Raw genomic sequence first — 16025 nt, forward strand, 5'->3', positions numbered from 1 at the left:
ACATTTCATTCTCCTTTTCAGGTAGACGATCTAACGTTGTGCGCCTTCCTAAGTGCAGTGGTGGGGAGACGGTTGCGTTTCCGATAGACGCCGCCGCAAGAGACGCCGTGGATGATGACGACGATGTCGTCATGATCTCCTAGGTGCCCTTTTCGGATCCGGTGTCTTCTTCCGCATCATTTCTTGAGGCACCTGGTCCAAGTGCCGGCATGGTGTTTTCCCCAACCACCTCCGCGCAGGTTTGTGTTGGCTTCTCCTCGCCAACATCTTCACAGCCTGTGACTGTTGTGTCTGCGTTAACTGCAGCGGTTGTCACTCCAATTTTGGTGGCGACTGATGTGTTTTCTGCAGCTGCAGCTTCTGGAACCGTTGTGGATACGAGTTTCGTATCTACAGGTCCATCTTTTTCCTCTTCCTTCTCAGTGGGTGGGGCGTTCACTGTTCCACACCATTTGGGTCCCACCTCTGTGATTAATGAAGATGATGAAGAAGTGTTCCGCGCCGTCAAGAAACCTCGTCTTGGCGGTTTTGTCAAGCGTGGCCTTGTTAAATCGTCAGGTATATATTTCTCTACTCTTCCTCTTGATTGAACTTAGACCTTCTCTGAAATTATTTGTTTATTTCAGGTTTGATGGCGATTTCTTCATCGACCGTATCTCCCGCAACTTCTGACGTTACATCTTCTATGGCGTCTATTTTTGCCAGTTTGCCGATGATGACAAGTGTTTGCAACTTGTCGGAGGTTGGGCCAATTGTACAGATGCTGAGTTTGCCAATGATGACGAGTGTGGTTGGCCCGTCTGAGGCCCAGACCATTGTGACGACTGTTCGTGCTTCAACTGGGTCAATTCCAGTTGTGTCGCTGCCGGCGTCGTCTGTGCAACCCATGAAGGCGATTGTGGATGAATCGCCTAAGGTTAGCCTTGAATCAACGGGTCTCTCTATCGCTGATTTTTTGAAGTCAAGGCAGTTCTCACCAGACAAGACTTTAATTCTTGATGGTGATGAGGCTGTGTCGTTGCCTCCTTTCCTCAATGGTGCGACGGTGCAGGGTAAATTTTTCGAAATCCAAGGCAGTAGCAGCGGCGGGTTCAGCGGATGTTTGAGTGGTGGTGTACTGGATGTGGATATGGACCCCCGCGACTCCATGGAGGCGAGCCAAGTTTTCCGCCCCCGCTGGAAGGTTAATTGTGGGGCCAATTTTGAGGATCCCGCTACCTGTTCCGAGTTTTTAGAGTATGATGTTCCTCCCGGTGAGCGCATTGCTCGTAAGATCCAGCCCCGAGGGAATTTGTACTCCGATGCTGCTTTTCACCAAGTCCAGGCGTTCTTTTGTTTTGCGGAGTTGCTGCGCGAAAACCGTGCCCTTCATGAGGACAAAATCGATGCCAGTGTTCGCATGAGAGAGATGGAGCAGTTGGTGAAAGACGCCGAGGCCGGCGCATGGAAAGCGGGTAAAGAATTGGCTGATCATCGCCAAGCTTTAAGCGATGAAGCGAAATTGGCTAAGGCTGAGGCAGACCTGGCGGAGTCTACCCGCGATCGCGCCGCCCGCTATAAGAAGTTTGATGCTGCGTGCAAGAAGTCAAACACTGATCTCGCGGACGCACGTAGCCACGCTGTTGCTGCCAAGGAGGCTTCCGCTCGACTCGAGAGTGAAAACGCTGATCTTCGCAAGCGTATTGAAGAGTTGGTGACGGAAGCCGCGGTGAGGAAGGCGGATGCTGGTAAGTTGGCTGATACGCCGGCTTCTAATGAGGAGGCCATTAAGGTTTTGACCTCTGAGCTTGCTGCCACCGCTGCAGACCGTTTTTGGTTGTTGAAGCATGCTATTTGCAAGGTATTATCTTCTTTCGCTGCTCTTCCCCCCTTATCATTTTTTTACTCTAATGATGTTTTCCTTTGTTTAGGTTGCTCAACGCATCATTAGTGATGATGATTTAACGCGCTGCGTTGGAGCCCTTGTCAATGCTTCTCAACAGCTTGGTCATAAGGCTGGTTTTCATGACGGTATTGCGCATTTGCGCAACAACCTTTCACTTGAGGCCTATGCCCTTCACGCCATTGACGTGGAAAAGGAGTATGCTGCTGCTGAGACGGACTATGATTCCCTCACGTTTCCTATTCTTTCGGAAGTTGCTCAGTATGCCAAGGAAGAGAATGGCGTGCAGCTGTTGAGGAATTTGCTTGAGCCTTCGCAGGCTGGTCCTTCCACCGCTCCTGCTGGCGATCAAGAGGATATTTCGATCGCTGACTCTGGAAGGAGTGTCAACGATGTAGATTAGGCTTTTTTTTGTGTGTGGGCGTAAGTGCTCGCTTGTAAATTTTTGCTTATAAATGAAAAGGTTTGATTTGTGACACGCGGAGTATCGTTTCCATTCATATTTGACCCTTGGCCTGTTTTTACAATTGGAATCGATTTACATATAACACCTTCGCAATTGTGTTGCGTTCCATGTTCTAGGAATCGTTGAACCATCGAGGTGCATCAAAGTGTAGGCGCCTTTTCCCAATACTTCCTTGATCTGGTATGGGCCTTCCCAAGATGGCGCTAGCTTGCCTTGCGGTTGTGTTCTTGATGCCTCATTGTTGCGGAGTATGTAATCTCCAATGTTGAACTCACATATTTTCACTTTAGCGTAGTAATACTTTTGTAGTTGGCGTTTGTAATTTTGTTCTCTTATTGCCGCCAACTCTCGACGCTCTTCAAGAAGCATTAGGTCTAACTTCCTTTCTGCGTCATTGTCATTCGGTATTGTGATTCTTGGCGACGGGACGCCAACTTCGGCGGGGAACAATGCTTCGGTACCATAAGTTAAGCTAAACGGCGTTTCCGCGTTGCTTGTGTTTTTGTGCGTTCTTATGGCCCATAGTACATGAGGTAGCTAATCGACCCATCCGGAATTGTGGTTTGCTAATCTTTTCTTGATTCCGCCAACGATTATTTTGTTGGCGCGTTCTACTTCGCCATTCCCTTGTGGATGAGCAACAGAAGTGAATGTCTGCATAACATTGAGCTCTTTCAACTATTTCTGGACATGTTGGTCAGCGAATTGTGTTCCGTTGTCACCAACTAAGCTCATGGGTAATCCAAACCGACAAATTATAAACTCCCAGATAAACTTCTTGATGCTCATTGCGTTGATTGTTGCTACCGGCTTTGCTTCGACCCACTTTGTGAAGTAATTGATTGCTACGATCAAAAATTTCACGCTGCTTGGCGCCTCTGGGGATGGTCCAGTTATATCAATTGCCCATTTCTGAAATGGCCAAGAAGCTGTTACCGGTATCATGGCGTTTTTTGGACGCAAGGTGTTTGGTGCATGGCGTTGGCAAGCACTGCATTTTCTCAATTCTTTCTCGGCGTCAACATGCATGCCCGGCCAATAGTATCCCGTGTTCATGATTTTCGCTACCACCATTCTTGGACCTGCGTGTACGCCACATATTCCTTCATGGATTTCTCTGAGTAGATAATTTGCGTCTTGCAGGTCTACGCATCTGAGAAGTGGACCTAAGTATGATCGCTTATACAGGATATCTCCTTGGATTGTGTAATTCAATGCTTTATGGCGGATCTTCCGCGCATCTGCTTTCTTTTCTGGCAAGATACCTCTCGCGAGGTAGTTGATGATTGGTGTCATCCAACTGTTTTCTGTTTCTGAGCAAACGAGAATTTCTCTGTTCATTATTGAAGGTGTTACCAGGACTTCGATGCGGACATCTTTTGCAAGGTGTTCAAATCCAACGGATGCGAGTTTTCTTAGGGCGTTATCTTGTTTGTTCTCGCTTCTATTGATGTGTTTCACTTTGCATGTGGCAAAAGTTGCCATTAGCGCCTTAGCTTGCGCCAAATGCCATCTTGTTGTCCTTCGCGTCGTATGATCCTTCAATTTGGTTTGCCACTAACATGGAGTCCGCATGTGCTTCCAAATGGCGGGCCCCTAGTTTTTTGTGCTTTTGAATTCTAGGCGTAATGCGTACGTGAAATGTTGCCCCTCTGGGTTGGTTATTTTTAGGCCGGCTCCCGCGCCTTCGTCGTTGGAGGCTCCGTCTGTGAACATCTTCCAGACTTCGTCTTGCTTTTGATCTACGGGGGCTTCGATTTCTCTTTTACATTCTTCTTCTTTTTCTTGAGGGATTTCTGCGATGAAATCAGCCAAAACCTGGCCTTTTATTGCTGGCCTTGGTTTGAACTCAATGGCATATTCTCCCAATTCTATCGCCCATTTAGCGAGCCTCCCACCTCCCAGACAAGTCTGGTTTGCTCAGTACATTTTGCAATCGAAAGTTGGTGAGAACATGTATTGGGTGGCCTTGGAAATATCTTCTTAAACGTCGCGCTGTCTAGACCAAGGATAAGACTAACTTTTCCAAGGTGGAGTATCTTGTTTCTGCATCTGCCATAGTTCGGCTTATGTAATAAATGGGCGTTTGAATACCATTCCTTTCCACCATCAAGACTGCGCTGACTGTTTTTCTGATGCTGCTAAGTATACTATTAATGGTTCTCCAGCTTTGGGTGCTGTGAGTGTTGGCAGCACATCCAGGCGTGACTTAATTTCTTGGAACGCTTTTTCCGTTTCTTCTGTCCATCGGAACTGAGACTTCTTGAGGCAATTTCTCAAGGTTGAGACGAACGGGAATGACTTTTCAGCGTGACTAGACAAAAACCTATTCAATGCAACTAACCGTCCGTTGAGTGTTTGCACTTGTTTGACCGATTTTGGCGATGACATTTTTCGCACGGCTTCCAATTTTTCTGGATTGGCCTTGAAGCCACCGTTCGTCACGACTACTCCTAGGAATTTTCCCTCTTCCATGCCGAAGGAACATTTTCCTGGGTTGAGCTTCATGCTTATTGACCTTAGAGTGTTGAAGGTTTCCTGTATATCTTTTAACATGGTTTCTTCTGTCTTGCTTATAATGACGAGATCGTCCATGTAAACTTCCAAATTCCTCCCAATTTGAGGTTTAAACTCTTTGTCCATCAACCTTTGGTACGTAGACCCGGCGTTCTTGAGGCCAAATGGCATCATTTTGTAACAATATGTACCGCTGTTTGTTCTGAACGCTGTTTTGTCTTGGTCTTTTGCCGCCGTGTGGATTTGATGGTACCCGTTGTACGCATCTAAAAAGCACTTGAACTGAAAGGGTACCAGTGCGTCAGCTTTAAGGTCGATTTCTGGTAAAGGGTAGCAATCTTTCGGGCACGCCTTGTTCAAGTCTTTGAAATCGATACACATGCGCCATTGGCCATTCGCCTTGAGTACCATTACCGGGTTCGCTACCCAAGTTTGGTACTGAATTACTCTGATTATACCTGCATCGATCAGTTGCTGGACCTGCTCATCACAGGCCTTTGCCTGTTCTGGCCCCATCTTTCTTTGTTTTTGTACGACCGGGACGAAATTTGGGTTAACTTTTAACTCATGTTCTGCCTTGCTTCTTGGGACTCCCGTCATATCTGTTGGGGTCCAGGCGAAGACATCGATGTTTTTGAGTAATAAGGTTTTGGGCGCCGCGCGTGCTTCTTCTGAGATGTTTGGACCAATGGTTATGTTTTGCTCTGGGAACTTCTTGTTGAGCACCCACTTTTCCGCTTCTTTGATTTTGTTCGTTTTTTGCACTTTCGGCGCTTTTCTTTTCGCTATGTTGCATTCTTTGTTGGCGTGGATCATCGCTATCCCGGTCGGGGTTGGTACTCCGACTATCCCATGTGTTGTTGACGGGGTGGCGTTGAAGTCACCAATGGCTTCTCTTCCCAAGATTATATCGTATTGTGGGTGAGAAGTTTCCATTACTAGGAAATCCACCTCTTCTATTCGGGAGTGGAACCCATCGCTTAGCTCGACTGGGAATGTCAGCTGTCCTAGCGGGTATGCGATACTCTGGTTTAATCCCGTAATTGGGGCGTTAACTGCTGTCAACCGGCGTTTGTCTTCTTTGTCTATCAGGTCGAAACACTGGCGGTACATGATGTTGGACGTTGCCCCTGTGTCGATAAAGAAGCGCAGCGTTCTGTAATTACAAAAAAACGGCTGTAATTACTAGGGGTGCCCTTTTGTTCGCCCCTCCTCTGACTCTTGTAAAGATAACTTGTTCTTCCTTCCATGGTGCCCATTCTGTCCTCATTTTCTTGTTTTGAACGTTGCTCGAGATCATGTTAGCGTGTTGGTCTTTGATCTTCTTTTCTGGTCTTCCGCCATCTTTTGGAGGTGGGCGTTTGTACTTCCCCCGTATGTTTCTCACAAGGTGATCCAGTTTGCCATTTTTGACACATTCTTCGATCGCGTCTTTCAAGTTGACACACTGATTTGTCGTGTGGCCATGTTGCTCATGAAAGTCGCAATAACTTTTCATGTCTGTGCCTGGCCCCTGTTTAACTGGTGCCGGCTTCTTCAGCTGGATTCCTTCGTTGTACATTATATGGGCTAGGCTTCTTGTCAGCGGGGTCCATCTGGATCCGTTCGTTTGGGGTGTACTTGATTGACCTTTTTGTCTTGCTTTGGATGGATCGAATGTGGCCTCCCTTCCGCTGTTCAACCTTGACCATACGGAGGACATTCTTTTGCCCTGGCGGACCCTATTAATGTCGTTCCCGGCATCGTTCTTCGCCAGTTCTTTTCCCAAACTTTTTCCATTCGCGCGTTTCTCTTGGCCGCGGTCATAACATCATCCCATTTCTACGGCATGCCATCTCTACCCGTAAGATTCCGTATTAGGTCGTCGCATTTTACGTTTTGGCGAAAGGCTGCCCGCAAAAGTTCTTCGCTTACGCCACCGATGTTCAAGCCTTCTTGCTTGAATCTAGCGATGAAGTCTTCAAGCGTTTCATTATCTTTTCTAATGACGTTCAGAATATCTGCCGGGTCACTGATATGTCGCCGCTGTTGGCTAAACTGTTGAGCGAACTTTTTTGCTGGGTCCTCCCAGCTTGTGATTTGATTATCCAGTAATCTTTCGAACCATGCTCTAGCGGCTCCTACTAGGGTTAGCGTGGAGATATGGCACCATAACGGCATGGTCCATCCTGATACTAACCCCGCCACCGTGAAGGTTTGTAAGTGATCGTCTGGATCTGAGATACCATCATATTGACCCACCGTTGGCGGGATTTTGGGATTTTCTGGTAGTTCAGCTTCGGCTATTCTCGCCACAAACTTTGATTTTCCCGCCGATGTTGTTGGCCGGTATGGTTTGGAAAAATCTACCACCGCTTCTGGGTGGTACTTTACTAATTTTCTGGCCTCTGGTTCTTTCCATCTCTCTTCATAGTCAGGGTCGTCCAGGCGTGAGTCTGCCTTTTGGTTCGACCTCTGAAATTTCTCTCCTGCTTTGCTGTTCTGCTTCTCAAGAGACGTTTTGGCGAATGGTGTTTTCGCCCGAGCCGGTGTTGAGTTTTCTTCAGATTCTTCTTCCTCGTTGCTACTAGAATCTGTATCAAACAGTGATCTAGGTTTCACAACGGACGCCATTTTTTCTTGTACTTTGTCTCTCAGCTTTTGTTGCTCAGCTTCGAGCCATGCCATGATGTCTGGCGGCATAGCTGTTTTTGAACGTGCTTTTGTTTGCTTTTTATCCGTCATTGTAGGGTGAACGATGGAGGCGTTAAGGAGACCTCCATCCGTATTCTCTACGTCCAGGTTTTCGATGTTTCCTTCTAGGTTGGTTTTTTGACCAACCTCCTTTGGTGTAGTCTTGCCACTCATCTGAGCCAAGAACGGAGTGAGTTACTGTTCTAGCTATATGCACGGATGGCGCCAATGAAGAAACACAAATCCTCCCCTCAAGGTCTAACACGTTAGTCCGAGGGTAATGGCTAAGTATTCTACACGACGGGTTATAAAACCTTCTTGGCGCATACAAGTGTATCCTGCAAAATAGAACACCGTGAGCTCGTTACGAGGAATGGGGGGGGGGGATTCTCTCGTAACCACCCTCCGGCGTGAGAATCAGTATTTGATAATACGAGAGGATATAATTTGATAGTGATAGTGAGAGGCAGTATATCCTTTACCATTTGGAGTATACTGGTATTTATAGCCGGAGGAGAGAGAGTGTAACCAACCACGTTGTCAGGTTTTCCACCAATAATATTCCCCACTCGTGCGGTCGTGGTGGTTAGTGGAAGTTGGTGGGCGTCATGGCCTTTTGACATGGATTTGATTGTACTGTTTGTACCATCTTTTATGTGTTGTCCAATCCCTATTGGTTTGGTGTTTATCCCTATGTGGGTTACCATCTTTTTGTCCCATGCTGGTGGGACCTTTACATTACCATTCCCGAGGTGTCAGGAAAAGCTATATTTGACTCCGCTCTTCGCGCCATGCACTGCGTCTTGCGTTAGTGGCTTTTTGGCGCCTAGTGTTCCGCGTGCCGTATGCAATTAGTGTCATACTTAGCCAAATGGTGGGTTTCATACCCTACCTCTACAGTGGTCAAAAACATTACAATTATGTTTATTACCTATACTTATTTACTGATATTCATATCAAAATGTTTTTATATCCGTTTGTGATTTTAATCATCTTAAGACTATTCTATATGGTGATGGTGAGGGGCATTGATGTCCCTTCACATTGCCACGTTAGCACCGGGGTATTGAAGCCCCAGCCTATATTGTCCCGCTGTGGTTTAACGCCACTTGGACTCCCATGAGAGAGGGGTCCACCTTCACCCACCTTTCGCGCCCATCGTTGGGATGGACGAAGCCTCGACACCTGGGGTTCAAAGGCATCTCTCGGTGGTGTTTGGCGCCCAACGGTGCCCAAACTATACCCCCGAGGGCGCCTATAGTTAATTAATCTACATCTACTTTAATCTAAGAATAATGAAAATGACTTCAAGTTTGTCAATAATGTCCAGTTCAAGTGATCGAAGGAGGAAATGTTTACCAACTTATGTGGAGTTCCTAACCTAGAGGTCCCAAGTTCAATTCACGGCTCATGTGCACGCTCTGAAATATGGGTAGCACCACTATATGGGGGGATTCAAGCTTGAGTAAGGTGGGTTGATGTGCAATGGCGAAGGAGCCAGGGGTGGCCCCGGCCCCCCTCTGTTTTTTTACGCGGTAGTGTAAATTTACCAGTTTTTGTCTGAAATTTTTTATACGTAGTGTAAATTTAGCCATTTTCGACCAAAATTTTATATACGTAGCGTAAAATTTAGCCGTTTTCGGTCAAAATTTTTATGAGTAGTGTAAAATTTAGCCATTTTCGCCCGAAATTTTATATACGTAGTGTAAATTTAGCCGTTTTCGCCCGAATTTTTTTATACGTAGTGTAAATTTAGCCGTTTTCGACCGAAATTTTATATACTAGTGTAAAATTTAGTCGTTTTTTGCCGAATTTTTTTGTACGTAGTGTAAAATTAGTTGTTTTCGATCGAAACTTTATATATGTAGTGTAAAATTTAGCCGTTTTTTGCTCAAATTTTTTATACGTAGTGTAAAATTTAGCCGTTTTCGCCCGAAATTTTCTATACGTAGTGTGAATTTAGCCGTTTTCGCCATAAATTTTCTATACGTAGTGTAAATTTAGCCGTTTTCGGCCGAAAGTTTAAGTCCGCCCCCTTTGTTTGTGAAATTTTGTATACATTTTGAGTTCGCCCCCCCGGTGTCTTAGTCCAAGCTTCGCCACTGTTGATGTGAGTGGAAACTAGTTGCACTTGACCGTTCAAAAAAGCCCGACTTCAAAGATTAAAGCATACTTATTTTTCGACAATCGCATTCGCGTGTAGTAGCAATCAGTCAATCACGATTACAAACCTATGTAAGAACTTATAGCTCAATGGTAGCAAGGTTTTTGTTAAGCTGAAAGTTATTCCAAACGATAAGGTTTCAAGTCTTATAACAAGAGAAAAAAAATGCTATTAAAAAAGGAAAAGAAAAGCAAAGCAAACCTATGTAATCTTCTTAAAATATTTAACCAAATAGTTTTTTATCACCTACTATTCTACTTTTAACGATTAGTCTGTTGTTTTATTATCATTTGTGGCTCATATTTTGTACTTGGAAATGACATTTTGACAAGTCGTGAAAATAAAGAGCATGAGTGAAATATTTTGTGCTTTTTATGGGCCATGTTGTACATTATAAGATATTTATGAATTATGATAATTCTTTTAATTAAAATGAATATATTGATATTTTCATAATTTTTATGACTATCTTGATAAAACCTTATTTAACACGTATTTGTTTCAACTTGTCATAATGTGTTTACTTAATGTCATAATGTGTTTACTTATTTATGCTAAGTGCTAACTATTGGGTTTACTTAATTTCATAATGTGTGTTTTGAGATCCGTCTTAATTAACTTTGTTCCCAAATTAACAGAAAAAATACATTCCTTTAATTAACTTTGTTCCCAAATGTTTTTGAAAGTATAAAGAAATTAGAATGCTATAAGATTTGGGTTATGGGCAGTTTTTCTAAAGCATCCATCATTATTATACATTGGGTGATATGGGCATGGTGGTGTATACAATGGGCTCTCTTTAGAAAATCCAACTAAAAAACTTCAATAGGCCCACACTTTTTTTGAATTATAATAATAGGTTACTGAAGAATGGAAACTAATGCTAGCCGTCCGATAAGATCCAAGATTGAATATAGGTCGTTCGATAAGGATGGATTAAAAACGGTTATCTTTCATCACATACTAACTACCCCACTAACCCATTTACATGAGCAACTACCCACTACTTAACATAGTTATATAAAATTTTAAGCTTTCGTTATGCATGCAACCATATTACAGTTTTAGTTTTGATTTTCAACGATTTTTCTCACACAACATGTCCACTATCTCCTACAAAGTTGGGAAGTGGAGTTTTAACTACTATGGTAGTGGCTATGACTCCATATATTGAATTCTAGATACCACAAATGCATTGTTTATTTTGTTGTTAAGTGAATCTTATCATGGATAAAGAATATAATCATCACACAACTCTCTATGACGAGGAGGTACGCCAATTAATTTCTTTTTTTCTAAGTTTGTAGGATCTAATCGTCTAACCATTTATCCCCTTTTACTTGTAGTTTTCGTCTATTCTTGAAACCGATAATATTGTTGATGACATTCCCGTGAAGGTAGGCATGTTTAACTTATTTCGGTTTGTTTTTGTTATTTTGCTATTACAATAATATAAATTTGTGACATATGAAGTTTGCTAACCTAGCAATGTGTTTGAATACAGGAAATTTCCGTTGAAGCTCCCAAACAGTACCCACATGTACGTTGATGTTTTTTTGGTTTCGTTAATTGTTAGAATGTAAAATGTAATTGTTAATGTTGGTTTTACAAGGATTTTCTAACTGTTTTGTTTTGTGGTTTTAGCTGCAGCAAGCTATCAAGGTTGAAATTGAACCGTCCCTTCTTCAAAAAGGTTATAATATAAGTAGCTTATTTGTTAGCTAGGCTACCAAAATCAACTGCTAACATATTTTCTATTATACAAATTACAGGAAAAATATTCTTTTTCCAACGGGTTGGACTCCTTGGATAACATCCCTTTGTATTGTTGTGTTTGCAAAAAGGACGTTGACCTCGAGTTTAACAAGGAGGTACCTATTTGATAGTTGTGTTTGCTAAAATTATTTAATAGTTGATTAATATATTTTGTCTTAGGTTGTCAAGGCTAACAGAATCAACAAACGCTACACGGCACTTGATAAATGGAAATGGAAGGATGTTATAGAGATTGTTAGCTCTGAAGATGAGTCTGAAGAGGGTCGTGTGCCTACTAAAAGGACCAAGTATGGTAGGGTTGACAATCGAGTTGATCTTGACTGAAGATGACGTCGCTTACTTTTTTTTAGTAATATCATGATGTATCTGCACTTATGTTCTCGTGTCAGTTGTTTCGCATGCTTTGTTTTTCTTTTTTTTTTTGTGTTTTTACTGTCGTTTAAACTATGTAACATTTTCATTAACATGGTGAATTATGTGACTCTTGCATTTTAATTTTATTGTTAATATATGAGTTGTATTGTTGCACTGTTTGGTGTGTGTTTTTTGTTTATTTATTTATTTTTATGTAGATTGATAAATGTTAACCCCAATTGACCCATTTGTTAATAGACTAACATACAACTTTTTGCCACAAAAATGTTTTATCAACCGTAAAGCCACTATTTGTCTCACATGATTGGCCCATCATGTAACCAGTATATCGGCCCATACTATTACATGACCAGTACCCCAATACTGTGTGGAATTATTATTTTTATGTCTTAGAATCGCAATGCTGAGCGACTCAAGAAACGGTCTCGCGCACTCGATAAGTTGAAATGGGAGGATGTGATAGAGATTGCAAGTTCCGAAGATGAGTCAGAAGAGGCTTGGGTGCCTTTTAAAAGGAGGACTAACAATGGTCGTGTTGTAAATCGAGTTGATCTTGACTGAGGACCGTATCGCTTAATGCTTTAATATTGTGTTTTTTAAGTACTATCATTATGTAGCTAGACTTATGTTTTTATATCACTGTTTTCCATTATCATCATGTTTTGCTTTTTTGTTGACTCTTCAACTTTGTAACCGTTACATTTAATGTTGAATTATGTCAATGTTGCATTTTCAAACTCATAAACAATATAATTATATTGTTCAATTTTTATTTGCTTATTTAAGATACCACAAACAATCATTCATTAATGTTCATGAATGAATTTTGTTGTTATTCATGAATGCTGATTGTTTGTTTGGTGTTATATTCTCATATTACATTTGGAAACTATTGTTATAATAGTTAAAAATATATAATAATCATTTTATAACTTAGTGTTAATCAAACTTCCATTTATGGTCCATTGTCATTAGTTAAGTTTAACCAGTTTTAACGGCCAATTTTTATACATGACCGGTACCCCCCATTATTTACACATGTTGTATAAGCCAGTCAACAAGCCGATTTAGATAATGTAAATTTATCTCTTTAGAATTCAAACAGGTTGACTTATGTCTTTTATTATAGACGTGGATGTGGGCTTATGATTGACGGGGTGGATTGCAACAGGTAGCATATGTTTTTTTTGAATTACAATCAGTGATTGTTAACTAATTTAATTGTAAGTAAAACAAAATTGTTGTTCAATGTTTTTCATTCCTTGATAACTGTTTATGTTAAACACTTCCCCAAAAACTCAAAATAAGATCAACGTGTGTACATGTATAGGTTATGGGTGGCTGTTACATAATAATAGTTTTAGTATAAACGAATGACCCCAAAAATACATATAACTACCCACCACTACACCTATTCATATGAGACAATATATGAAACATTTGACCCACTACACAAAATAAATAACCAACTATGCAGGTAACTATCCACTACTATACCTATCATATAACATTTGAATTATTGTTTCTTGTTTGACTTCTTAAGTTGTCTTATGTTTATGTTACAAGCTTTACCAAACCGTCAAATTAATTAATGTAATCACATTTCTAAGTTGATATTCCCGTCCACCGGACGGGTCAAATACTAGTTGTATTTGATAGAAATATAGCCCTTATAATTCACGGGTGGTTAAAAATTTATAACAAAAAATTAAGTTTAATAATATACGTAATAACATAACTTATGGATTTATAAAATATAAATAATGATAAATAAAGTTATATAATTCAGAAATATCTAATTAAAACCTTATTTAAAGTTACATTCATAACTTTGTTAGTAATTATATAAATGATAATAGTACTGGTTGACATCCTAATATCAACTCTAATTAATTGTTTTGTTTTAATAGTATAGATAGATTAAAAAATTAACAACACACTTAATATACTCCAAAACTACATTTTGATTACTACATTTTTTTTAATATCTTGTAGATTTAGATCATATGTAGTAACTAAATTCTATATATTGAAGATAAATATCGGTGTAGATGGTAAGCTTTGTGTTAAATACTATTAACTGTAAATGAAATGTGCGGTACTAAAAATAAAGAAAGAAAACTTTAACATTACAATGCCTTTTATATTATTTCGGTAAACTGCTAAAATCATCCGCAATACTTATCTTCTTAGTCTTTTGTCCCTTCATCCAAAATTTTTATTTTAATCTCGAATGTTGAAGTTATATTGCTTTTTGTCATTTCCATTCAAATCGCTAACTTAGTCTAAATTTTAATGTTAAGTCAAGGATATTTCTGTCTTTTCTTACTTATTTGTTTGATTATATTAAAACTTTTCTAAAATAAAAAAAACAATAAATAAAATACAAATTATTCTACCTCTCTCTACCTTATCTCCTATTACCTTCTCTTTAAAAAAATGGTTTAAAGTACTCATATTTAAGTGTTTCATGTATTTAACACTAGTATATGGAGTCGGAAATTTGAACATGCAAACACGTTTGAAACTTGGCATGCGTTTGAAAAGTGTATCAAGATGAAAGCATTAAACTTGGGCACGTAAAACTAGGGGCAACCCTCATTGAATTCAATTCAATTCTATCCATGCATGACCCGACTCATTTTTTATTTTAACCATTTTTTTTACCATCAACAGTTTCATATATGATATATGCATGTTTTAATGTCATGGCCATAACACTAATATTAGGTTTTATTGTATATCTTTGTATGAGAAAAAAAATTATAACTTGATATACAACCGTTACTCACAACTGGAATCTTTAACTTTTCTTTAGACGTGTCTAGTTGATTATCGAGCCGGGCCTAAGGAGCTAAATACATAGTTTTAGTTTAAGGGGATTTAGGGTTTTTTAGTTTACTTGTTGGTCTAGTCGGGTTAACATTATACATACATTATCTGGTATATGGTTATGTATGACTGTATGAGAGTTTATCGTATTAAGATTGTGAGCTATTTTCTTTGATTTAATAAAACGTAAGTTTGTTCTTAATTTGTGTGTTTGTTTATTGATTCCATGACTTGAATATCTAATATTTTATAAACTTAAGTATATGTATGCGTGAAGTTATGTTCATGTAAAAATAATAAAACTATTCTGGTATTCTCGTAATGAAGTCATATGTATATCTTGGAGGCGTTCATGGTCTCCAAGCGGCTGGGTTGTGCAAACTGCGATGGTCTTTTGTCATTGGATCACAGTGTATGAAGTAACCAGACAATTATCCGTTTGTTGATCTTTAAAAAGGAAAATGATTAATAAACAATATATATGAGAAAAATATGTGAATTATAACTTGTCTATTGGTTGTCAGAATTGCTTAAACAAGTCACCATTGCATTTATGCCAATGTGTTTCAGTCAAGTCTCTAGTTCTTTTAATTCGGATGGTTTTCCTAGTATTCACCAAAAATATAATATTTTAATATATTATATGGTATTTTGTCAGTAGACAAATACCTTGACATGAAGTAATATAAGTGTTGACCTATAAATACTATTAGTTTGGTCTTTTTGAAACACAATGATGGTTCAACACAACATTTTAGTGTCAATAACCATTGCATTACTCTTCATCACTTCCTCCATTTCACAACCAATTTTCACCCATCAATTACAAAAGAACCACACTAGAACCCGTAACCATGGCCGCGGCCAAAAGTCCTTCAGTTGTGGCCGACGGGCAAAAGGCCGCAGCCACAATAGCAGGTCAAAAAACTGAGACAGATCACCAAATTGTGATCCATTATATGATTACCTATTTGGAAAATGCGGCGAATGGCCATTCTCACAAAATGACCCCACCAATCCTTTTTTAACTCGGCCGTCCCCACCATGCCCACCCCCAAGCCCACCACCAATACCACCACCAGTGGCCCACCACCACCACCACCCGTCCCACCTCCACCTCCACCATCGCCACCTCCACCGTCACCGCCACCACCATCACCACCACCACCCGTCCCATCGCCGCCTCCACCGCCACTAGTCGCTTCACCGCCACCCGAGAACCCGGCCCTATCGCCAATCGTACTATCTCCGCCACCGGATTACACGCTTCCGCGTATAGTGACCGATCCACCTAATTTTAATAACCCATTTCTAGCACACCACCTTTGGTGCCAATGTGG

General features: G+C 40.7%; 1 protein-coding gene and 1 long non-coding RNA gene across 2 annotated transcripts; one reads left to right on the forward strand and one right to left on the reverse strand.

The window, feature by feature from the left end:
• Positions 1-3026: 3026 nt before the first annotated feature.
• Positions 3027-3833, reverse strand: LOC143539307 (uncharacterized). Its single transcript, XM_077032653.1, has one exon. The coding sequence runs from the start codon at positions 3831-3833 to the stop codon at positions 3027-3029; it is 807 nt and encodes a 268-aa protein (XP_076888768.1).
• Positions 3834-10553: 6720 nt separating this feature from the next.
• LOC143539328 (uncharacterized) lies at positions 10554-12006 on the forward strand. The gene is made up of 2 exons (XR_013136413.1): positions 10554-11573; positions 11638-12006. It is a non-coding gene; the product is annotated as an uncharacterized LOC143539328 (long non-coding RNA).
• Positions 12007-16025: the final 4019 nt, after the last annotated feature.

This window comes from Bidens hawaiensis, unplaced genomic scaffold (assembly GCF_021521415.1).
Source record: "Bidens hawaiensis isolate Kalapana, Puna unplaced genomic scaffold, B.hawaiensis_p1.1 tig00011861_1, whole genome shotgun sequence".
NCBI classification, from domain to species: Eukaryota; Viridiplantae; Streptophyta; class Magnoliopsida; order Asterales; family Asteraceae; genus Bidens; species Bidens hawaiensis.